General features: G+C 47.6%; 1 protein-coding gene across 2 annotated transcripts in view; it reads right to left on the reverse strand.

Annotated features, from left to right (window-relative positions):
- COQ4 (coenzyme Q4) overlaps positions 1-26089 on the reverse strand; it is a 229727-nt gene that overhangs the window by 51566 nt on the left and 152072 nt on the right. For both annotated transcript variants that reach the window (XM_069609751.1, XM_069609750.1), the window contains one exon: positions 16841-16970. In XM_069609751.1, coding sequence (XP_069465852.1) covers positions 16841-16970 — 130 coding nt within the window. The remainder of the gene's footprint in view (positions 1-16840; positions 16971-26089) is intronic.

The raw sequence follows: 26089 nt of genomic DNA on the forward strand, positions 1-26089 counted from the left end.
CAATGTATTTGTTTTCACAAATTCCAATCCCCTCCCACTCCTTATCCAATTCTCTATCATCCCTGAGGAAGAGCGGTTACTCGAAACACGCGTCACCTGGGCACTACCGTTTGACTATTTATTAGGTTTAACCTATGCCTCTACTCATGTTATGATTTGTTAATTGATTACATTTACTTTGGTCAGCTTTAAATTAATCTGTGCATCATTGATTTTGTATCATTGATTTACATTACTGTTAGAGATTGTTCCAAAGTGTAGCCAACCTACACCTGCGGTTGGTATCACATTTATAAACAAACGACTCATACCCTTTGGAACTCCAGTTGTTTAGTGGTTATATTTTTGTGAGGCGCCAGGTGCGGCAGTGTGTTGGAACAAAGTGTAAAGTCACATGGTTATATTACAAATGCTGACAGAAGGCCCTGGCCACGCACAATCCTATCTGTGTCGCATAAACTCATTTTGGCATCATTTTCAAAGCTCAATGCTCATCAGAAGTGCAGAGCTCAAGCTCCCCATTGCCACGCATGAGGACGGCCAGTCCTGTTTTTGCTTTGAATTCTGCGACTCTTAGGTTTTTTCATTAGAAATTAAGGAAAACTACAAGTCCCAGAATGCAAAGGAAATAAACAGGACTGGATAGCCTTCTCACGCATGGTCAGGGAAATCTTGGGATCTCAGTAAGGCATGTGTATTCTTAATCTTGGTTTTATTTGCACTCCTATGGATGATCTGTGAACTGAAGTGGCTTTGAGTACCGGATCTGTGAAATTCTTGGCTTTTATCAGGAACATGAACAAAGAAACTGTTATACAAGAACTTCCAAAGTCTGAAGACTCCTGTTTATAAAGTTAATTGGGAATAGATCATCAGCTGCTGATTGGCACTATAGTGAAGAGAATATCACCCTTTTGTTCCTGCGAACGGTAGAGCTTTAGCTTCACAGAGTGTGCTTGTTTATTTTTGTATACATTGTCACTCTGCACACCCGCGCATCCAGGCTTAATCAGCGATTCGCACACGAGAAATTTCAGTGGCATGCTGCTCGTCTTTCATAGCCACTGGACATCAAAGCTGCATGCGCTTTTAGGGAGATGTTCTCGTTGACGTCCTGAGGCACATTCACATCTGCCTTTGTTGAGGCTCTACCTCCCTTTGTGCCCTGGTCAGCCGCCTGCTCGGCGCGCCCCTAGAAAAGAAACTGGGCTGGGTGCTGTGGAGCAAGAGGGTGGGTGCAAGAGACGTCTGACCCCTTACCCCAAAATGGTCAACTGGAAGGGAAAAGATTTTACTTGCAGGGTGGCCTTCACGGCTGCCTTCTGCAAAGTCGGTCTCATGTCTGCAGGTTTTAGACCTAGATCCGCTCAAGCTTTCAAACAAATGCCCATGCACAGCCTTATCCTATCAACTGTGTGCCAGGTGGTCTCAAAGTAATTGTAGGTGCCAATTGAAGACCCATGAATGCAAAACAATCCACGTATGAAACGCAGATAGCAGAGGCACAATATGACTCCAAAGAACTGTTTAAAATTCTAAAGGAATTGGAAAAGCCTTGGACAACAAACATGAAGGTCCACCAAAAGATACTGCCTAGTGCACATTAATTCAGGAAGGTATGCCCACTAAGTCTGACAAAATTGAACAGAATATACGTAAGCTAAGGTACAAAAGGGTGGTGAAAGACATTCAAGAAAGTAATACTCAGAAGACCAGGGCAGAGGTCATCCAAACGCAGTCAGACAATCAGTTTAGCTTTAGATCTAACCACCATCATAAGTAAGCTCAAACGCACCAAATGTAAGGGAGACGCATGCCCTGCCATAGTAGTGAAAGCGTGTTCTACATCCCTTATAGGCATGCTTACTAAATGTGTTAACGTCTCACTTAAGGAAAGTCATGTGCCAGCAGAACCAAAGAGCGCATGGATTTCTCCACCGATTGAAAAACCTGGACTTGACACCTTATTTCCTGCTAACTACAGACCCATTACACATTCCCTGTTTTTACTCAAACTCCTGGCTAGCATGGCATATGAACAAATTCCGGAATACCTGACCAATCAGTGTTTTCAACAAATGGCCATCAGGGTTTAGACCTGGCTATTTAACTGAATCCGCTCTATTGGATCTAAAAGCCAGTATATGCTGCAAAATATAAAAGGTGCAAACCATGCTACTTATGGTACTAGACCTATCTGGCGCCTTTGATTTGGTGGAACATACACTATTCATCCATAGACTGAAGGAAGTGACCAATTTCAGCGATAGTCCAATAGCCTAGGTGAGGTCCTTCATGGAGAATAGATCAATTAGGGTTTGCAGTAGCACTGCTGAAGCTAGCCCAGCGTCATTACAATATAGTGTCCCACACTATCGCCATATATTTTCACTGCCCCTCCCCTGCTTTTCCAGATACTGGAGGATAGGGGTATATGCTTTACGAACTATGCGGATGACACACAATGCATTCTTCCCCTCACAGGTAATCACAATGAAGATACATGTGCCATTAATAACGTATATGGCTTGATCCTAGACTGGATGCTAGAAAGTGGGCTACCATTAAACAATGATAAAACGGAATTAGGAACAAGCCGCAGAAAACTAAAACTGGGTCATGAATATCTCTACTTTCAAATAGCAGATTGTAAAATCGCTACCATACAAAAGATTAAAACCCTAGGGCTATATCTGGACCAAAATATGAATACGAGAGCCCAAATCAATAGCCTCGTGTCAACTTCAGCATCAGACTGCTATCTCATATCCACCATTATCTCACAGAAAAGAGCTGTGAGACAGTGGCTAGGGCCATCGTGAGCTCTAATAAAGATTACTGCGGTAGTCTCCTGGCAGGAGTTGGAAAAGGTGAATGTGCCAGACTCAAAGTCATCCAAAATAGTGCCGTCAGAGCTATAGTAGGACTAAAGAAACATGAACACATTTCTGAGGCACGAAAAAAATTACACTGGCTACCCGTTGATGCAAGGATAGAATACCGTCTGCTGACAATACCCCATAAATGCCTCGAGGGTTCCAATCCACAATGCTGCTCAGAAACGATAAAAATTAAACCTACGATAAAAAAATCTCAGATCTAACACTCATTTGTTAGTGGTACCGAGAGCTAAGCTAACTCGGGTAAACACAGGGGTATTTTCTTTTGGCCGCACCAAGATGATGGAATTCCAACCCACCAGATCTTAGAGCAACTACTTACTCCGTGCATTCAAAAAGAAATTGAAAATGATCCTATTCAGATAACTACCTTACTTCCATCCTTAGAGATTTCATTTACGGCCATAGTGACCCTTGTATAGGTGTATGTCTTTGTTTTACCATCATATAGCGCCCGTATGTCTCCGGGCCAATGGCTGCGCAGTATAAATGAATACATGTAATGTAAATGGGGTCATGGAGTACAATCGGCCTTTGCGTCATTTTGTGTTCACTCCTCATGCAAGATGTTCATACAGAGTGAACAATCTGCATGGAAAAACATTCTTGCGCATAAAGACGACGCAATCATTTTGCGCATAAAAACGGTATGTAATTACGGCATTACGTCGGGGCACTCTTACTGTGTACAAAAAAAGCCAAGCAGTGCCAGGACGCTCTGTCGAATTTTGAACTACAGCCAAGAGTTTTTCAGTGGCACTTGGAACCATTAACTGCCCCAAAGTGCCCCAAACCACCTTAGAGACCTCAGCCCCCTCTGAAATCAATCCAATATTATAATTTCCCTACAAAACGTATTACAACTTCTCCCTGTAGACGGCTTGAGCCTCAGTCCCGGACTTCTGCACAGCCATTCCTCACTGCTAAACAGCTCTTCCTGACTTCTATGCCCACCCCTGCCCCCTGCTTCAGGCAACACCAGCTGGCCCTGCTGTCTGAAACCTCCTCGGTCTGCCCCCAAACTGCCGCGTCACCATCACAATTATACTCCAGAAACCCCATTTGGACAACTCCCTACTCTTGTGGCCCACTCCCAGCCTGACCACCTTGTATGTCCGGAGTATTAAATGACATCACTCCGATAGAATGGCAAACTGTGGAATACCATCCTTGCCAATGTCACCGCTGAGGCACCAGCACCATACACAGTGAGCCAAATCTAGAAGGAAGCACTTACAGGACATTAAGAGGCATGTGTGGCAGCTGGCCACCAATCCCGTCAGCGAGACCATATTTACAGGCGGTCCCTAACCATCACAACCTCTTTTGGAGGAGCAGGGCATGACGATCCTCGACCTCAGCAGTATACAGAATGGGGTTGGAAGGCGTGAACACTGCATGCAGGCATGACTAAAGCAACGAGAGTTGCCACATGTGCAAGTGGGCAACCCATTTTTCTGTGCGACAAATGTGCACAAGTTACAACAGAAATTGACATATGACGTCACCACTCCTTTAAAACGTTTCTCACGTCACACCATACAAGGGAGGGGATACAGAATTACATATTGCAACTTGCCCTGTGCATACAGCCAGATGAGGACTCCACAGGTCAATGGGAAAACCCCATCCCACTCCCATGTCTGAACGCATTGCCGAGTACATCATGGTACAGCAACGGCAGATTCACTGAAAGCAACACAGTGGAGAGGGCCCTGCCGATGTACAGTTTTATCAGCGACATGGAGTCATCACCTAACTTTACAGGACTAGGGAGTGCCACTGCTTTTCTGCCTCTGCAAGAACAGAGACATAGCATAGAGATCATGATACCAGGTGAGCGGGCAGGTGCATGCAAGGAGCATGTATACCCCCGAGCGGTGCCACAATGTTTACCCATGGCAGAGCACTCACCATTCGCATGCACTGTTGGATGAGAACAGTGATGTCCAATGGCAGGGTGTTCGTACAGTGAACTCATTTACCTGGGCGACACACCCTCCTTGCATGCTGTACTCCCGTCATGTCTGAATCATGCATCACCTCTCCAGTGTGGGCCACTCAACATAACATTGACTGCCCCAAAGAATCGTCCAGGCTTGGTGGGGGGGGGGGGGGGTTCGATAAATGGTGCCCATCAGCCATCTGCTACAATGCCTGCTAAGACACATTGGAGGGAAGAAAAGGTAAACATCAACATCATGTACAACCAATGCAGTATTGTCCCAAACAATCATGTTGTGATGTGAATATCAACTGCATGTGCAGTCCAAGTAAAGGTCAGCATATGTCATGTAATGTGCTCAATGTCATCCCACAGCTTCTGTGGTTGGGGGCATGCAGTTGAACATTGTGCGGTCCAAAATCAGATCCCACAGAGGTGAAAAATCAGAACCGCGACTGATAAGGGGGCATGCTGGAGGGTCCCTATATCATCATGTCAAAGCAGCTCTGGCATGACATCACGCCACCAAACTAGATCAAACAGATGATGTGAACAACATGGTAACACAACAGTGGCATGGTGAGATCTGCTCGGGGGGTGGAACCATGGGAAAGGCATCCTTAAGGGAGAAAGTCAAATGAAGAAGGTCATGAACAAATGGGAATGAGCAATCTGATTGAGGTTTTGGCACAGAAATATCAAGGCTCAGTATCTCAGGATGTTTTGATGTCCATCACAATTACTTACTCTCCCCTGTCCGAAAAACACCACTTCCTTGTACACTAATAGTCTACGCATATAAGCTACAAAATATCAGTTTACTGTCTATATACAGTATGGTCAGTCATTCCCCACATTTGACCCACTATTGAGTCACTATTTCTTTAGATAGTCACTTCATGTAGCACAACGTTTAAACGTTGATATCAGTGCTGCAGATAAGATTTTGAAGTGGGAGTATTTTACTAAATATTTTTAAAAGTTGGGAGTAAAATGATTTTTAAGAGCGTAAAAATGTAAGTCCATTTGTGGCATGGACTTACATTTCTCTCCCAGAGGTTAAGCGGCCACAGAGATAAAAGTACACACTCCCGCATGTCCCCCATGTCCCCTTTCTTCAAATAAAATGTGCTTATGGCCACTTTTGTGATTTTTACTCGCTTATAAAATAATGGGAGCATTGGATTTTTTTGTTGGGAGTATTTTTACTCCCCGTTTTTATTTTTTGGGATTATTTGCCAATTTTTAGGGAGTAAAAGTGGAAGATACACCCCTTATTTATAGGGCTGGTTGATAGTGCAAACAGCAAACAGGTGTGAGTGTATTTGTCTTTGAATTACCATGTGCGTGATGTACCATGCCAACTAATTTTGTGCTCTCACCTACAGGGGAACATGATGAAAGCCATGATGAAGATGCTGGGGAGGAGGAAGGCACCCAAGGCCCACTGGAGGGAGCAAGCAAGCCTGGCCAAGATATCACAGAAGAGACACCAACTACAACTACCACTCAGCTCCTGCCTTCCACCTGCACTGTTATCCGGCTGCAGGGCTACAATAACTATGTCACCATATCAGACTGGGGCCACCAGGATCTGTCAATACTCTAACATAGCTATGCACTGTTCACCTCCTCTACCCCTCACTCCTGCTCCAATGGTTGAACGCATCATAGCATGAATTTCCAAGGTACATTAGAATGGGAGGGAACTGGTGGATGCCCGCTTCTCGATGAGGCAGATATTCAGACTTCCACCTGTCCCTGGTGGCTCTGCACAGAGCGCATCAGGCAGCAAAGCAGTTTATGGAGGGGTTTGTACAGGGAATATGAGCACATTAGAGGGCACTGCCACAGCAGCTGCAGAGGCTTATGCTCACGCCAGGGAGGTTTCTTGGTTGGGCCAAGACCAATCTTCCAGCCCAACCTAGCCACGAGGCATACTGCCAATGTCTCTACTGCAATGTCCTGTTCCAATTTTGCCCTCTGCCACCAAATGCTGGATGTCATCCAGCAGAATGTCCAGTCCCAGGTCACCTTCAGTGGGCAGCCGACTCGACAGGAGCAGTCCCTATTCAACATGCAGAATTATGTGGGGATTTCATCCACGTCAGCCCCTCCTTACCCCTTCCAATGCCCGTCCCGCCCCCTCATCTACGCAGAAGCCCCCCTCCTGTCCTTTGTCCCCACTGCTGCTGTCCTCGGTTGATTCTCTACCCCAATTGATCTCTTAGAGGTCAAGCGGCCACAGAGATCAAAGTAAACCCCTTTCTTCCCCCTACCCCCCCTGTCCCCTTTCAAATGAAATTTGCTTATGGACACTTTTGAGATTTTTCCCACACTAACTACACTAGATTTGTTTCATGCACCTTGGACTTTGCATTTAGTTGGACTCACCCTGGACATTGGAGTTCTTTGCACGCAACCCGTCAATATCTTTCAATTTTGCCCCATTAGAGCAGCAGCACCATTCCCACCAGACATGGTTCTAATAAACGTTGGTTTGATGCAGAGTTGCTGTTGTCATTTGACTTTATGCATGTTCATTGTGATTATGGAGGGGACTATGCTCTATATGGTAGTGTTGCAATCACCTCTATATGAAGAAATTGTTGATTACTTCTTCACACAACAAAAGACCATCATCACGGTCCCTTTGCTGCCTGGGCCATGGTGCCGGCTAGTCATGGCCGTTGGTGCCATTATCCGAGTCATCTTCATAATCTCCATCCTCTGGCCCATCATCCCCAACTAACTCATTGAGCATTGGCCCATTGCACCTGATGGCGGTGTTGTGCAGCATGGAACACATGGCCATGAGGAGGCAGAACTCATCTGTCCGGTACATAAATGCGCCACCAAGCCCTTGAAGGCACCAGAGGCTCAATGGTGTTGTGGCTCCAGGTGGGGTCAGCATTGTGGGGCTACTGCCTGTGTGGTCTAGCTGCCACAGCGGGGTCATTAGCCAAGGGAATACAGGCATTGAGAGCCAGAGGGTGGGATGTGTACGGGTGCAGAAGTAAGACTCTGACATGAAGGGGTCATAGCGTTTGAAATAAACATTTATTCAAAGATAAAAAGGAAAAGAAACCCCTTTCTCGCCCTAACTCTTAAGAGAGCTTTCCCTGCCTCAACTGAAATAACTAGTCTCAGAATGTCCAAACCAAAAGTCCCAATGTCCAGCGTCAAAATCCTAAACCTGTCCCTTAAACACCAAGCTTAACTAAATCAAAGGAAATGTCTTCTTGGTCCAGAGGAATGACCCCCTTCCCTTGGGCAAAAGGCAGTTTTTGTATTGGCAAGTCTTTTCCAACATGGTTTTACCCACTCCTTGGCTGCTGGGGAAGTGTCTCGCTTTCCACAGGCTCACAAAGTAGTTTCTTGGCATCCCAGACCCTAGATGGCAGCTTAGGCTTCTTTTTGTCGTATACTGCGCTGAATAAGAACAGCCTGGATGCACTCCCCAAGCTGTAGTGTTTGCCTGATCATGGGGTGCAGACCTGGTTCCCGCTCACCAGGCACTGCGACGAAGAAAGGTAGCCTGGATGCTCTTCCCAGGCTGTTGTGGATCGTACAGGCTTGTTTCACTAACCTGCCAAGTATTGTATGGACTTAACCTCCAATTCTCTTGACATGGGTGCGAGTCCTAGACTTGCAATTTCGGCTTTAGCTTTAGTTTCTGAGGGCATGGTTTACTCTCCTTCCAAGTCTTAGTACAAGTCCATGTACCTCTTTGCCCCTCTCCCTCTACGTTAGGGTCCCAGACCCTCCTTTCACAGCCTCTTAATTTGAGTGTCCACCTCCTTGAGCCTTCAGACACTCCCTGGCTACCTGCGTACCTTGTGGTTTGTGGGAGTGTTGGCTCCCTAGAGGTAGCTGGGCTCGTTCATGGGACTCAGTAACTTCCCAGAGCTTCCCTTGCTCTGTGGCGGCTCCACGGTCTTCTTTCGTTCTGGGACAGCGTGGTCTCCCACTCTCAAGCTTCCTGGGTCTCTGGGACGCCTGGAGTGTTGGTCCGTTTGCAGGCTGTGTGGTCCTCCCGTCTTGGAACAGCATCAGACTCTTTCTGCCTCTTTCCAGCGTCCCGGTCAGCCCCAGCCTGCACGTCGGGCTCGTTCTGGCTCTCACGATTCCTTAAGGGAGGGCTTGACGACTTGTCAAGTCCTTCTTTGGGTTTTTTCTCATTTGTTCCAATCAAATATCTTGAATCACTAACCTGGTAAGAGTGGTTCCAATAGTTATTCGTTAATCAGTATTGCTCCGCACTTACTCCTCGTCTCAGTACTGATGTGGTAACTCACTACGACTCTTCCTCATCCCAGTAGTTTTTATTTAGACTGCTTGAGAAAGGTATATAGGGTATGAGGGTAGGGTTGAAGAGGAGTGAGGTGCAGGAAAGCTGGGGTAACTGTGAGAGGAGGGTCTAGGATCATGTGATTGGTGGGAATACCGCATTCTCCCGATGTGGTAACCACTGGTCCCAAAGGGGGTCTCACCTCCCATGAGACCCACCCGCTGAGTACCACCCCCAGTGAGACCATTTGATAGCAGCCTCGCCACCCTCGCTTCATGGGAAGGGGCTCCCTCTTCGGAAGCAATGATATTGTGGGATTCGTCACAGATTGTCATTGATCTACTTGTGGGTGGGTAATTGCTAATACTGGCATTTAATTATATCAGCCGCAAATATAGTCCCACATTTCAGGCAATTTTACTAGGACATGCATTGTGATTATGCACGTGCTTTTCTGCAGTCCACAGAGGTGAAGTGAGACTAAATTGATTGTGAGTGATGTCAATCTCCAGCAGACAGAAAACATACATACTGGTCTTTTGATGGGCAATGAGGGGATTTCTGTGACACAACTGCCCCTCCTATATTATTGGCTGTGTTATTAGGTGTTCCCACGCATGATCCACATCGCCCGTGCCATGCCCGATTGAGAAAGCCAGTACTGTGTTTTTGCTTGAATTCTTTTACTTGTAGTTTAACCTACAGATTTCAAATATAGTGTTACAGGTCCCACACCGCAAGGATCGACGGCATGGGGATACGTGAGAGCTATGCTTCATCTTGTAGTATGTTTTGAAATTGCCAAAATAATTTGTACAGTTTGTGTGTTCAGTCGCTTCTGCATGGCGTCACTCAAATGTGTGTACAGTGTGATATGGGGTACAAAAATATTCAAGATAGGTCTGTGGTGGTATGCTTTCTTAGGTTGCATGGTTTCATACAAGTACTTAAAATCCATGCCCGGTGTTGTAATCTCTCCATGATGGGCGGCAGGTTGCTCTGATCCAGCATAAAGGATTCTATGTCAAGACCAAAGCCTCGGATCATGCTCTACTCTTTACTTCTTGAGCAGCTTCGTTAAAACAACTGTCAAACAGCACAATACCAAAAAACTAAAACCATATAAAACGAGTCCTTTAGTTTTAACTTGGTAGGGTGTAAGAAGTCCATGTGACCCTGCCCTCCAAACAGTGCACCTGGGGCTAGACCACCCGTAACTGACGTGTCTTCTTCTTCCTTTGCTGCTCGAGCAGCAGATAAGTGCATATTTATTTACTCTATTTGAATGTTTTAACTGCGTGCGAGTTCACTTTCTAGCTTGGTCACGCACGATGCAGCGTTTCACAAGCAGCGCAGTGGTACATTATTTATTACATTTATATAGCGCGCAGACAGCCCGGGGGCATTGTGGCACTGTTACTTGTAAGGAAAAATTAGTTACAATGGGTACAGGTTGTGCCTTGGGTTAACAGTGAGGCAGTGACCTGTGATCAGATATAGGTGGTGTCATACCACGTAATGCATCATACATGAACATTCATGAAGGCTAGGCATATGTTTGTTAGGTGAACAGGGTCGTTTTCAAGGCTTTCCGAAAGGCGGCCAGTGAGGGTTCAGAGCGCAAGGAGCTAGGGAGGGTGTTCCAGTGTACGGCAGCGAGGTACGGGAAGCTAGAGCCCCCTGCTCTGGCTCTTTTTACCCTGGGTACTGAGAGCATGCTGACATAGGGTGACCTGGTGGGTCTTGCGGAGGAGACCGGGAGGATCCTCTGGGAAAGGTACATTGGGGCGACGAGATGGACGCATTTGTGGGTGATGCTTAGAGCTTTGAATAAGATCCTTTCCTTTATGGGGAGCCAGTGCCGCTTCCCGACATTCTAAGGCGCAGCAGGGCCTGTGAGCTCCGGCGCCTCAGAGCAGCAGTAGAGGCAGGGCTTTAAGTGGGCCGGGGCCTGCCGGGGCTGGGCCACGGCAGGCTCCGAAATTTCATTTTGGCGGGGCCCTGCCGGGGCCCACTAATTTCCCCTGGCAGCCCCGGCCACTACACAAAAAGGCATTTTTTTCGACAGCCTGAAGCTCTCGCTCGTGTGCGAGAGCTTCAGGCTTCAGAAAAAAATGCCTTTCAGCCATAATGGTGGCGCCGCTCCTGCGAGGCATCCCTTTAATCAAGAGATGCACGTAGGCCGGCGCCACCTTTATGGAGAAAACGTGAGTCCTTGCTTTATAAATACTGAAACTCCCGCGGATTCGTGGGAGTTTCAGTCTTTAGGAAAAAGGCCTCTGCTTCCAGTGGCCTCACCCTTTCAGCCTTGATGGTGACGCTGCCCCTCCCCAGCTGGGGAGGGGCAGCGCCACCATCAAGGCTGAAAGGGTGAGGCGCTGTCCCCTGCCAGGCAAGCCTATAGAATATAAATGCAGAGATTAGCTAATCTCTACAACAGGCTTCCTAGCAGGGGTGCCAGTAGCCCATTGAGCCGGGGCTCGTCAAGGGGGCGTGGCCTAACGGGCCATCAAGGCCCCGCTGTTAGGCCACGCCCCCTCAATGAGCCCCGGCTCGATTTGTAGTGCCACTTAAGGCACTGAGTAGAGAGCAGGCTCCACGGAAGTCCACAGGCGGGCGAAATGGGACTCCCAGTACCGGCGCTCGCCTGCGCACTTCCGCATGTCATTACTGCCCATTTCATTTCATTGCCGGCATCACGAGCTCTGTACCGAATGAAAGTCAATGAAAGTCGCAGTCTAATGAGGGCCGGCTACCACCCGCGCACCCCACGCCTCGCCGGCTTGTTAGTCGTAGCATCGCCACCTGGTGGCCACAAGTTGAACAGGCGTATACTCTTCCCCAGCCTGCCTCAGCCCAATTCAGCCTACGGCTGGGCACAGCAGTCCCAAGAGAATACTGTCGAGCTACACAGGCCTTCTACCTTAAGTTTTGGTCATATTTATACCTCCGATATTATTGATGGGGCAGGTCGCCCAAGTTCACCTGTAATCTCCAGAGCCCCACTATCAACGGTAGCACAATGAGGCAGTTTCAGTGGCTTGGGGTCACTTGGAAAGCAGCTGAGAGTCATGGAAGATTGTTTACCCTTTTCTGAAGGCAAGCAGGAGCTTAGAAGCTACCAGCAAGGGGTGGGGTGGGGGGGGAGGGAGACCCAAAGCCCGTAATGCCAGAAGCGTCCAGACCCCCCCCCCAACCCCCCGGCTCTGTGCGGTAAGCGCATCAGGAGCACAAGATCCTGTGGCGGCAAAGGCCACGGAGGGGAGACTCCCTCCTGGAGCCTAGTTGAGGACAGCTGGGCAGACTGTCTCAGAAGAGAGTTCAGAGCCGATGGAAGATCCTTCATCAGACGCGGAAAAGCTGCGCAAAGCAACAAAATAAAAAGGAAGAGGCTGAGGGAGCAAGAGCAGGACATTTTCGATCTGGACAGCCTCGTCAACCCCAGATCGGCCAAGCGGTAGTCACCGGAAAAGATTGCCGTTTATCTAGGGAACAGCCTGCAAACCCCCCTAGATAAGGAAGCTAGAAGCAAGCTCAGTGCCCTCGCCCTCGTCTCCCAAATAGGCAGCTTAGTCCCCGTAAATAAACTAGCAAATGCTCACCTTTGTAGGGCGCGACAGAAGAGACATTAAGAAGGGAATTGATTATCTTGACATGCCCTCCAGGACCAAAGTGTTGGACCTGGCCGCTGAAGCTCGCCTTGATCTTGGAGATGGCAGAGGAAGCTAAGCACCAAAGCCAGGGCGTGGATCCAGAGGTCCTCGCAGGCTAGGCACAATGGGCGATTTGCCTCTCAGGAAATGCCAATTGCGCTCTAGCTGCCAAACCCAGGTGGTCAGTTCTAGTGCAGATCGACTCAAAACTCAGTGAGCTCCCCTCTAAGGAAGCTCCAGGAGACACTAAAGGGAAGTTGTTCAGCAACAGCTTCATCAAAGACATGATCAAGTTCGCTGGGACTTTTGCAGCTCTGGACAATGTTCAAGCCTCCTTAAAGGTGGTCTTCAGGAACAGAGTTTTTGCAAGGGCTGGCAGAGGCAGGGGCCGCTCAGCCAGCCGTTCGTTTGGCTACAGGGCTCCCTCCGGCAGAAGCTGGCGAGAGGAAGATCGCAAACCCAATCCATTCTACCCATCCAGGGTGAGAGGAAGGGGCTGGAAGCACAGCAGCAATCCGGTGCGAGAGCCCCGTCAGTGGGGGGCAGGCTAGCGCAATGCGCAGGTAGATGGTTACACATTACCAAGGATGCGTGGGTGCTGCAGGCAGTGAACGGGTTCCGTCTAGAATTGTATCAGCAGCCCGCGCAAGCGCAGCTGTACAGGTCCATAGTGCTCTCTGCCAAGGACGAGCAACTGCTAGGAGAAGAGATCACGCAGCTACAGTGTAATGGAGAGATAGCGCCAGCATGAGAAAGTCCCAGTTCCTTCGTGAGCAACATGTTTCTGGTCAAGCAGAAAACGAAACCGCACCCGGTGATAAACCTCAGAGCGCTGAACGCCTTTCTAGTATATCATCATTTCAAAAATGGAGGGCATTCACCTCTTGCGGGACATCCTCCAGCCGCGGGATTGGCTCACAAGGATGCGTACCTCATGGTGCCCATAGTGCAACAGTTCCGCTGTTTCCTGTAGTTCCTATGGCACGACAAAAGGTGGGAGTTCATCGTCTCCCGTTCGGGCTGGCGTCAGCATCTTGGTGCTTTACCAAGATCATGAAGCCAGTCGTGGCGAGGTTGAGGGCGCAAGGAGTACAGCTCATTATCTACCTTGATGACGTGTGCCTGATGTGCCAGGACAGCCAGCTGTTGCAGGAGCAAGTAGCGAGCACAGTAGGCCTGATGGAGGGGCTAGGATTCCTGATAACTGAGACAAGTCAGAAATGTCGAATTCCCAGTCCATGGAGATCCTAGGCTTCGTGGTGTACTCGCTGCAGGGAGCCCTCAGTCTACCCCTTGGCAAAGGTCAATGCGATCAGGAAAGATATCAAGGCCTTCATGTCAAAGGACCAGGTCTTGCTCAGGGAGTTGGCAAGGTTGATGGGACGCCTTGCGTCGTCGATCCATGATTTTTCCCGGCCCCCTTCAGCATCTCCGCAAGGGGCTCTCTTATGAGCAAAGGGTCCTGCTTTTCTCAGAAGAGAGACCGGAACTGGCCTGGTGGTACCACCAGATGGAGGCTTGGAACGGGAGAGCGATATTCGGATCTTCCGCGGACCTGGTCATAGAATCCGGAACAAGAGCTCAGTCACTAAATCAACTGCCCGGAATTGCTGGCAGGCTCCTTTGCATTGATGCGCTGGACGCATGACAAGGGACAGTGCTGTGTACTACTCAAGATGGACAATGTCTCCGCAGTTCGATACATCAATCGGCTAGGCGGGACGAGGTCCAGGATACTAGCAGAGTTAGCAAAAGACTTCTGGCACTTGTGCCTGCGGAACAACGTCAGCGTGACAGCAGAGTATCTCCCCGGGCTTCAGAATCAGGTGGCCGTTTGGAACTCGAGATACCTCGGGGACTCCAGCAGCTGGATCATGCAGAGTTCATAGAGATCATGGCCCGGAGGGGGCCCTGCCAGACAGGCCTGTTTGCCTCCAGGCTCAACAGGCAGCTCCAGCGTTTTTTCAGCTGGAGACGGGACCAGAAAGTGGCTGCGACAGACACTTTCCTGCAAGCATGGAGGCTGTCCACGAAGTATGCTTTCCCGCCGTTCGAGATGAAATTGCAAACGTTGGCTCAAGTGAGGATGCAGAAAGTGAGTCTAGTGCTCATCACTCCAAACTGGAGAGGGCAAGCCTGGTTTCCCAGCCTGCTAGAATTTTCCTGTCGGCATCCCATTCGGCTACCTCGGGTTCCGTCGATACAGCGGGGCCCAGCAGGGGAGACGCACCTGCTAGTTCAGGCAGACAATTTGAGCCCAATAGCCTGCATGGTTTGCAGGGAGCCTGGTCTTTCACAGGGATTTCGGGAGAGGCTGAACAGTTTTTCAGAGAATCCTGGGTCCCAGGGACTAAGAAAGACTATAGAATCGCCTGGGGGAGATGATGTAACTGGTGCCTGGCTCAGGACGTTCATTCCACAAGAGCAGATGTAGTCCACGTTGTCAATTTCTTAGCCGCATTGGCGGCGCAGGGTAAAGCATACAGGGCGGTCAACATGGCACTCTCGGCCATAGCAGCAGGGCACGAGCGTGTGGGAAGTCTCACCATTGGAGAGTATCCTCTGGTGTGCAGACTCCTGAAAGGAATGAGAATCTTGAAGCCTCCAGTGCCTAAATACTCCCAGATGTAGTGGGGTGAACTTAGTCCTGAGACTTTCCAGTCATGGCCAGCGAATGAGAACCTGTCGCGCAAAGCCCTTTCCGCTAAACTCGTGATCCTGTTTGGCCTCATTTCATGTAAGAGGACATCAGAACCTTGGAAGTAGACTAATAATTGCCTTCAGGGCTGACCTTCCACGTCACCAAGAGGACTTAAACGGGGATTAAGGTAGTGATTTATCCGGCTTTCCCGGATCAACCGAACTTTTGCCCGGTCAAGTGTCTGGTGGCTTACGAAGCTATGACGGCTGCGTTTAGGCTGCAGGGTCAGTCCTAGTAGCTGCCAGCATTACAGAATCCTTGTAAAGCCGTATCCACGGTCACTATGGCTCGATGGGTGCGGTTGTGCATGCACCAAGCAGGCATCAATATCAAGGTTTATGTAGCCCACTCAGTGCGAGGGGCTATGGCCTCTAAAGCATTCAGCGTAGGAGTGCATCTGGAAGACATTATGAAGGCGGCTGACTGGTCTAACAAATCAGTCTTTTAGACCTTTTACTTCAGGCCAATTCAGCAAGGGTCAACCGTGATGGTAAGTAAGCTTTAAACAAGCATAATCCGAGCCTCCTGTCTTGACATAGAATTCAGATTGTCCATACTATCATTACAGAAAGTCATAATTCTATTATATTATAACCTACAATTCCATATTTAGGCAGATACCCAGATTCATCTTGTAATAGAGTGGGTGCAGGATGATCATCACAGGGTTTGGACCCGCAGCCTCAAAGGGAACATATTCAGGAAGGTACTCTCTTGCTCTCAGCAAGCCATAATGTGCATCTAACCAGCTCACTAGTCCTGTCACACTAGATCAATTGCAATGCCAAGTACCGGGGAATAATCTAAACACAAATTCAAAAGCGGAACAAATACTAAATCTAGACTGCTAGGTTGCTCTTGAACTTGACGAGACAGAGCAAATAACACCCAGCTTGAAATGGCTCCACTAGCACCTATTGGAAAGAGGTAAAACGTAAAGCACTGTAACCCAGCATAACAATGTGTGGTATAGAGAGTCCTGGTCACCTACAAAATCTGGTCTCCTCAATACATAACTTTCAGATTCTTACTAAATGGCACTTTTAGTTCTACTGGAACAAATGTAGAGGGCCAGAAGCTCTGGAAAGCGTTTGACCCACTGCTGCAAACACCACCAAACTACCTATTCATTAGAAGAAAATGAAATGTGCAGCGTCCTCTCCAGCTTTACGTACTGGGTCACCACATCGGATCTCAGAAGCTACTAGCAATCACAATCCATATTTCACACTGTCAACATGCATTTCTACAAAAGGTACCCTGAAGTGGCCTTGCAGTAACATGGTTGTTGCAATACAAAAAAAGTGAATAGATCACACCATGGCCGAGTCTTACACTATGTGGACTCACCTAACATGTTGGTGGGCATACCGAGCAACGTGTGCATGAGGTCATGGACCTCCCTATAGCGTTGTATAACGTACGCCAGCTCCTCCTCATCTACAAACTTCACTGGCATCCTGGTGTCTGGAGATACCCTCTGAAAGAAGCAAACAGGGCGAAGATCATTAGAGATTTTTTTTTTTGCATTTGTTATTATTAGAAGGAATATAGAAAAAAGAAAGAATAGAAACATAAATGCCCTAGCAAGAATAGGACAGTATGAGAATGCACTGGAGCATGTGCTGCAAACATCCAGCAATCTCGTTCAATTATCATGCCTACTCTTGCGCAAAGCCGGTCACAGAGCTGCAGTTCAAAAATTCTCAAACTTCTTTCAGCAGGAGATTGGTTAAAACAGCTAAAGAAATAAATGCAACAAGTTGTTAACTAAGGATATTCACATCAAGCTGGATATCCAAGTAAAACTAATGTATACATGTATGCAGACTGGGAGATCAGCTGAAGGAATGGGGAACTCGCAGTTCTATACAATAAAAGGCAAAGGACTCCAAAAACATGCATTCCCTTGGTCTAATTCAGGAAAGGGAACCAGGCGCCGTGAAAAACGCTTGCATCCTTCCTCAACTGGAATATTGCTTTCTCAAGTTCAGTTAATAATGAATTGAACCTTGGAGGGTTGGGGATTCCAGATTAGTTAAGCATGGGATAGTCCCTAGGACTGTTTCACTGCAAACAGTCTTGAAGGGTTTCGAGTAACGCCAGCCATAGACCCGGATTAACTCTGAGCCACCATTGCCAGAAAATCTTAATTTTCAGAGAACCAAAGCGATCATGATAGGGTAACCCACTAGTTTTGCCCCTCCAACATGCCTAAAATGCAACCCCCCCACCCCCTCTCTAAATATTATACATCGGAGCTGTTAGGCTCAATTAAATTACTTAATTTGATGGGACCCTATACCACATTCCAACAACATGTAATTAATGTTCTTTCAGCATCTGACCCTCGCCTCACTGTCCAAGTTTTCATTAATTTCCAGAAACCGTTTTGAGCCAGAGTAATGTTTTCTCTTCATAACATGCTTCTTCCACACCCCCAACCTAATGCTAATACTCCTTGGTTGGAGTTTATCGGTGTCGGGACTTCCTATCCCCTGCACACCTCCTGTTGGCTATTTCACAATCAGCCTGCAGCCTAGATCTTGGTTTGTCTGGGGACCAACTCCAAGGTTCCCGATTGGTTGAAAGATTGATGGGGATGACAAACCTGTGGATCAGTGTGGGCGCTGGTTGGATATGTTAGTCCACGAGGTTGCAGTTATGCTAGTGGTTCTTATTGATGGTCGAGTCAAGGAATTGTTGGTGCATGTGATTTTTAATTATTTTGGTTGATCAGAATCAAAGAAAACATCTTTGTGGCAATGATTGCCAAACATTCAACATAATTGAGTGCAAACAGCCGACGAGCGTTTCAACCCAAGTCTTTTTCAATGCCAATTGAGTATCATGGTGGGCTCCGGGAGAGCTGTAGTCTGGTCCTCCGAGGTACGGGCGCCAGAGGGGCTGGGTAGCCAGGTCGGTGCCGGGTTCGGCGCGCAGGTCGTTGTACGAGTTGTCACGAAACGAGACAGCGTGAAATGTCCCAGCCCACCACGATACTCAATTGGCCTTGAAAAAGACTTAGGTTGAAACGCACGTCGGCTGTTTGCACTCAATTATGTTGAATATTTGGCAATCATTGCCACAAAGATATTTTCTTTGGTTCTGATCAACCAAAAAAATAAAAAATAAAAAAATCCCATGCACCAACAATTCCTTGACTCGACCATGAATAAGAACCACTAGCATAACTGCAACCTCTTGGACTAATATATCCAACCAGCGCCCACACTGATCCACAGGTTTGTCATCCCCACCAATAATGCTAATACTCTTTGTCCAAAGCAGTCTCCAGCTTTTACTCAAATAGATCATTTTTAGAAAGCTTGGGTACACAGAAGTGGGTTTCGCGCTCATACACATGCATAACACTATTCTATGCATCTGCCGCCTCCTCCTTTTCCCCAGGAGAAGGACGAAATGTATTGAGATGTAATTCTAGTCATCCTAGAGAAGGCAAGTCGGTGGTCACTGTTGTTTTAGATGTACATATACAGAGTAGGTATACACACCGACACAATACAAGGGGACTTGTATTTAGGATGTGGCTGGCGAAGACCTGTTTACATTACACAGCCACATTTGTCCACTTTCAGGGGAGTACATACAACAAATCCACCAGGACAAGCACTGACCAAGGCAATAGGTCTGCCTTTATTTGACGCCACTTGCAGCCTCATATGCCATGGGACTGCCTCAGATGAACAAGTGATGCCATCCCATGAAAGGTGCATTCACCCTATGCCCAGGCGCAGGCTTGTGTGAAAGGCATAGCCATCATATACCCAAGTGCATCTCTTATGCCAAATACAGCGGTGTGCATTAGGTACAGACTCGCATGTTATGATACTCCCAGAACATGCTAGCTTTTGCATCCTATGATTAGGTACCACACATTTACCAGAATGCTTGCTCCATCGAAAAGCACACAGGCACAAAAGGCCTAGATTTCCCACAATGCACTTGGCTCATTCAGATCAGAATTTTAAACGGGTCACAGAATACCCTTTGCCTCGCTCTGCATCAATGCCTAACAAGAATACATGTCCGACATTGCACTCTAACCCGATGAGAAGCCAGAGGACTTCATGTCCCAGAATACATTATTCCCTACTCGTCCCCGATGTCAGCGCAGGCTTTCATTCAGTACAGGCTCCCGGATATAACATCCCATATCACATTTGCCCCATCCTATGCAGATTCCACCAGAGAACTCGCTATCCCAGACTGCATTCTCTCGCTCAGTAAAGCATGCACTGACTTAGTACAGCGTTTCCATAGTACCCAGAATGCTCCGTTTCTTCTAGTGCAGATAACCACAGACCCATTACCGAATACACTGTAGCATATTTAATCAAAATGTCTCTACTAAAATGCATGCATCATAAACTAGGCATACTCCCACATAACAGATGCCTTAACAGGATTGCATAGCACAAAAGGACACACTTCAGTTCAGGCTCCAACTAGCCCATACCACACTACATGTGAAAGCAGGGGTCAGAATTGGAATTCATAGAGCAAGAGCTGGAAGTAGCTCATGTGTGTCAGAATTTTAGTTTGACTACTCATGACCCCGGAGCTATTAACGTCCAGTGTCAGGAAGGGAGTCCCTCAAAGGTGCTGGAACTTGCCTTTTTCCGATATGTGGCATGCACCCAAAATGCATTTCTCGACCCCCTCTTTGGATAGCTTTGTTGCTCTGTCTTGTATGCTTTTTATCACCGTTTCTGTTGAATCCTCATTCTCTGTACATGTTGCTTTACATGGCTTCACTTTTGGCATTCTATTTAAATTGCTTTTCCTTATATTTATTTTGTGTGTGTTCGGCGATGTTGCTGCTACCTCTCATTTAGTCTTTTCCCATCTTTATGACAACATAATAACTCTGCCACTACATCTGCTACTGCATGAATCTCTTTTACAATTTTTTTAAAGCTACATTTTCATTTGTCGCTGCCGACAACTCCTTCTGTGATGTGACGTTGCTCACTCTTTCTCTCTGCTGCAGCTGCAGAATGAGGCACTAAAACATAGCATGCAACTAATCTACCTTTCACACGAGAAGCAATTATAACTGCATCCAGTACATAGAACCGTTCCTTCTTTATTAGGTATTCTAGAGGTTTACTGATGTACCGTTTATGCCATTACCAGCCATACAGAGTTAATTTCAGATAGATATATTTATGTTGCATAATTTAGCTTGGGGAGACAAATGTAGCTCCTGGTAGCCGTTAGTGTAACGCTAACCAGGCTCTGCCAGGCCCTATCCAGGATCTAAATAGCTCTCAGCAATGTCGAACCCAGGAATGCATGCATGCTGCCACACAATGTACATGTCTTTATGCGCCAATAAAATCGGATAAAAGATCATTGGTTTTACCCATTTGGTCTGGCGTTCGAGATTGGAGATGACAAATATACTGGAAGACAACAAGCAAACCACACATGCTTGGTAGATCCAATACCGAAGAGACAGCAGAAAAGGGCAGTACACCCTCATAGGTGCTGGTTGTCCTATACAGGACTGAAGAAAGGGGCAAGAGGGTGAGCTTGCCAGTAAATTAGGATAAATATGCAAAGAGGTGATTGTAATGGAAGGAGGCGAGCGAAAGGGCCCATATGCTGAATAAAAGAACTGCCATCTAAGAAGGGAAAGAGGGATAAAGCAAATGGAACCTGGAGAAAAGGGCGGGGAAGAGGAACTGAGGCAGAAACAGTTTATAACTCAAGGGAAGGGATCATGTTGATTCAGATGATATTGTAGTTATAAAGTGGGGGAGTAAGGGGTAGAACCCCGGTATACCCGAAAGTAAAGACACGTGATGGGTTGTCTCTTACCAGTTAATTCCACGGTAGCCAATAAGTGGAACCTGAAGAAGGGCCATAGAACTAAGTTGGAAGGGCAACGTGTATGGTTCCCCAGGGAGCAATAGGGAGGGGGTGTGAAAGGCGGGAAGGAAGCAAGATCGTATGGGGGAACACAAATAAGGGCAATAGCAAAAGACAGGTGAGCTCTCATGGTTAATAGTCACAAAGAGTGAAACACAGTACTGGGTGTAAAGACAGGGTCATTTACAGGTTGCATTAACATGGAGGGTTAGAAGAAGATACTCCAGAATTAGGGGTTATGACACAAGTTAACAAGGTCCTTATTAAGACAATGCATTACTTACCGTAAAAGCATTTCTGATGGTTGTATCTGCTTAGATTCACATGCTGTGCATAGTCCGACATCCAGTGGTCACTGCGGAGTATTGCATTTTGTTTTACGTAGTCGAAAAGGGTACGTTGACAAGGCGTGTCTAACACTATCCCTATAGTGACGTGCAGTGTACCCACAATCCCTCACGAGTCGAGGTCCCTCTGTTTGTATTTTTTCTGCCATGAGGGAGCTTATTAGACGTGAGTGAGTACAGAAAAGAGAGATATAGAAGAAAGTCTATGTTCCTTCCATCTAAGCAGATACTGCTTAGAATCACATGCTGTGCATAGACTAGCGAGCAGTACCCGGAGTTGGAGGTGGGTTGTGAGAAGGAACAGTAGAGAAAAGAGGTCTTAATACTGCTTGTCCCACCTGGGAATCAGATCCAGAGTGGGCATCTAGACAGTAGTGTTTTGTAAAGGTGTGAACAGAACTCCAGGTTGCCGCTTTGCAAATGGACTCAAGAGGGACATTTGCAATGAAAGCTATGGAAGCCCCGGTGTCTCGAGTGGAGTGTGCTCTTGGCTTGAAGGGTAGTTCTCTCTTAGCAAGAGTGTACCAGAGAGTGATCCATTGTACAATCCATCTAGAAATAGTGGATTTCGAAACTGCATTTCCTCTTCCTGCTGCCACCGAGACAAAGAACTGATTAATTAGTCTTTCCCAATGGTCTAGTTCTTTCCATATAAAACATCACTGCTCTGCGAACATCCAGGGTAAGCAGGCTCTTCTCACCTAAGTTTGAAGGATTTTGAAAGAACGTTCGTAGTTCTATTGACTGGTTGACATGGAATTTAGAGATACATTTTGGTGCAAACCTAGGATGTGTGCGTAGAACCACCTGATCCTTGTGAACTGTTACAAAGGGGTCTAGTACATAGAGCGCTTGTATTTCACATACTCTCCTAATGGAGGTGATAGCTATTAGAAAAGCAGTCTTAAGAGTGAGGTCTTTAAGTGTTGCTTTGTGCATGGGTTCAAAGGGTGACCCCATGAGCCTGGTTAGTACCATATTTAGGTCTCATCTGGGAGCGGGGTTAGCTATGGGATGGTGGATCCTCTTCACTCCTTCCATGAAGGCTTTAATAACTGGGACTTTCCACCATGACACTAAGTTGGGAAGTGGTGTATGCGGAAAGTGCAGCTAAATGGACTTTAATAGAGTTATATTAAACACCAAGCCCGAGTCTAGTAGGCGAGTCAGGTACAGAACAATTTGTGTGGGAGAGCAGTCAACTGGGTTGATGCTCCTTCCCCTACACCAGATGACAATTCTTTTCCATTTGCCAGAATAACAGTGACGAGTGTTAGGCTTTCTAGCCTCCCTGAGAAGGTCCATGCATCTCTGCGGGAGTTGTAAATGTCCAAATTCTATGATCTCAGGAGCCAGGCTGCTAGGTTCATGGTCTGAGGGCATAGATGTAGTGTCCTGCCCTTGTCCTGTGACAGAATGTTGTACGGGCAGGGAAGTTTCACTGGAGGAGATAGGGACATCTCCATCAAGTGAGCGAACCAAGGCTGTCTGGCCCACATAGGGGCCACCAGTATCATGGTAACTTGTTCCTGGTGCATCTTGTGCACTATCTTGTTGAGAAGGGGAGTCGGGGGGGAAAAGCGTAAACAAATTTCCCTGACCATGTTAATCGATAGACTGTTCCCCTTCGATTGGTTCTGGGGGTACCTGGAGGCGTAATCTTGGCATTGTGAGTTCTCCAGAGTTGCGAACAGATCTATTTCTGGGAATCCCCATTGTGTGAAGACGTCGAAGACGATGTTTTTGTGTAACCGCCATTCGTACTCTGAGGGCAGAGGGAAGTCTCTGCTGAGTTCATCTGCTAGCAGATTGAGTTCCCCTGGTACATGTTGTGACAGTAGGAACATGTGGTGTTTGAGAGCCCACTTCCAGATGTTCTGGGACAGCTTGGACAGTCCTGGAGAGTGAGTGCCCCCTGCTTGTTGAGGTAGTACATGGCTGTGGTGCTGTCCGCGAGGACCATCACTGTCTTCCCTTGCAGGTGTGCCTGGAAGGCTTTCAGTGCCTTGAACACAGCTAGTAGCTCCAGTAAGTTTATGTGCTTGGATGCTATGCTCGGAGTCCAGACTCCGTGAGCAGTCTGATGGGGTAGGTGAGCCCCCCCATCCTGTGAGGGATGCGTCTGTGGTTAGAGTGGCTTCCACTGCTGGGGTGGCAAATGGTTTCCCTATTACCAGGTTTTCCTTCGACCACCACCGTAGCGAGAGAACCAAGGCCTGCGAGACCACCACTAGATCGTCCCATTGTCCGCTGGCCTGACACCACTGGCTGTTGAGCCACTCTTGCATTGGGCGCATGCGCAGGCGCGAGTGAGGTACCAAATAAATACATGACGCCATCATTCCTAGTAAGTGCATTGCTTTGCGTACCGTCACCTCTCGACCGGCCACATATTGAGGGATTTGAAACAGCATGTTTTGGACCCTCTCATTGGAGGGGAAGACGAGGCCGCCCTTTGTTCGAATTAGAGCACCTAGGAATTTTTTGATCTGGCTGGGGTCTAAGCTGGACTTCTTCTCGTTGATAGAGAAGCCCAGTTGAAACAAAAGGTCTACAGTCTTTTGGGTATTTGAAAAGCATGTTTCATAGGAATCCCCTGTTACGAGCCAATCGTCGAGGTAAAGATATACCGGGATGGACAACCTGCGCAGGTGGGCCGCTGCCACTGCCAGTAACTTCGTGAATACTCTCGGCGCTGATGCTATGCCGAAGAGTAGCACTCTGAACTGGTAGTGTTTGCCCTCTATCATGAACCTGAAGTATTTCCTGTGCGCTGGCAACATTAAAATATGAAAGTATGCATCTTTCATGTCCAGTCTTGTCATGTAATCTCCCTGTGAAAGCAGGGTGATTACATCCTGTAGAGTCACCATACGAAACTTTTGAGGTTTGACAAATTTGTTCGCTGGGCGCAGATCTAGTACAGGGCGCATAGTTAAGTCCTTTTTGGGTACAAGGAAGTACACTGAATAAATACCTTCCGTTACCTTGGATAGAGGCACGACCTCTATAGCTCCTTTTTCTAGTAGTTGGTCAACTTCTTGAAGAAGGATGGCGAGGTGTTCTGGCGACATGCGTTGTCCCCTTGGGGGTCTGTACGTAGGGGGAACTGTTGAATTCTATACAGTAACCACAGGCTATGGTTGATAGTACCCAGCGGTCTGAAGTTATACCCTCCCATGCTGGAAGAAAGGATGTTAACGGGCCCCCGACCGGCGAAGCATGGGAGGGGACCCGAATCATTGAGTCATTTGGTGTTGGTAGCCTCTAGGGGTGGGACCCCAACCTCTTCCCTTGCCACAACGTTGTCCTCTTTGGTTATATTGCCCACTGGTGCCTTGGTTAGAGGACCAGTTACCTGCAGAGTATTGCTGCTGCTGCTGCTGGCGTTGGCCTCGAAAAAAGTGTTTGTTGCCATAACCACGTTTGTTGGGATGCCTTGAAATTTGGTCTAGTGTTTTGATTGTGTCAAATTCTTTCTTTGCGGTCTCTAGTGCCTCATCCACCGCCTTACCAAAGAGGTTTGCATCTTCTATAGGTTTGTTAATTAGAGATGCTTGTGTTTCAGGTTTAAAGCCTGAATTACATAGCCATACATGGCGTTTGAGGAGGATTCCTTGGACTAGGGAACGGCCAGCCGTTTCTGCAGCATCCAGAGTATTGTTAAAGATGCTTTGGTTGACTAAGGTCCCTTCAGTCACCGTGGCTAGAAGCCGAGTACGTAGGGGTTCCGGTACCTCCTCAATGTCCTTACATAGTTTGCTCCATTGTGCATCTGCGTAACTTGCCAGCAAAGAGTTGTTGTTGGTAATTCCTGCGGAAAAGGCAGCTGAGGCTGTAATCCTCTTTCCTAGGGCATACCATTTTTTACCCTCTTTATCTGGTGGTGCCTCGCTAGTTGACAGCGGGACCTCTGCTCTCTTTCTGGTATTTGTCACCACTAGGGGGTCTGGTACAGAGTGGCCCCTGATGTATAACGGGTCTGATGGAGAAGGACTACATTTTTCTATCCTCGGGTTGACCCCTCTGATCAACGCGGGAGTGGATAGTGAAGGAATAATTTGTCTCTTTACTGAGGCGAGAAGGGGAATGGTTTGGCTGACAGGGGGTTTCTCCTTAATGATCTTTTCTATGTCAGGAGAAGTTTCCCCGGCCTCGATCTCGAAATGCGCTGCTGCCTTGCGTAAAAGTGCATTAAAGGTAGGTTGATAGTCTATAGGTGATGTATTCCTAATAGGTGAGTCTTTGGGTGGGGACAGGTTTATGGTGTCAGGGTCTGAAAACGCTGATGGGGACTGCCAGGGCAGTGAAGCGCCTTCTTCTGGGTCTTCTCCGAAGCCCCCCCCCCTATCAG

Source organism: Ambystoma mexicanum, chromosome 8 (genome assembly GCF_040938575.1).
Source record: "Ambystoma mexicanum isolate Mex_15411 chromosome 8, UKY_AmexF1_1, whole genome shotgun sequence".
In the NCBI taxonomy this organism is placed as follows: Eukaryota; Metazoa; Chordata; class Amphibia; order Caudata; family Ambystomatidae; genus Ambystoma; species Ambystoma mexicanum.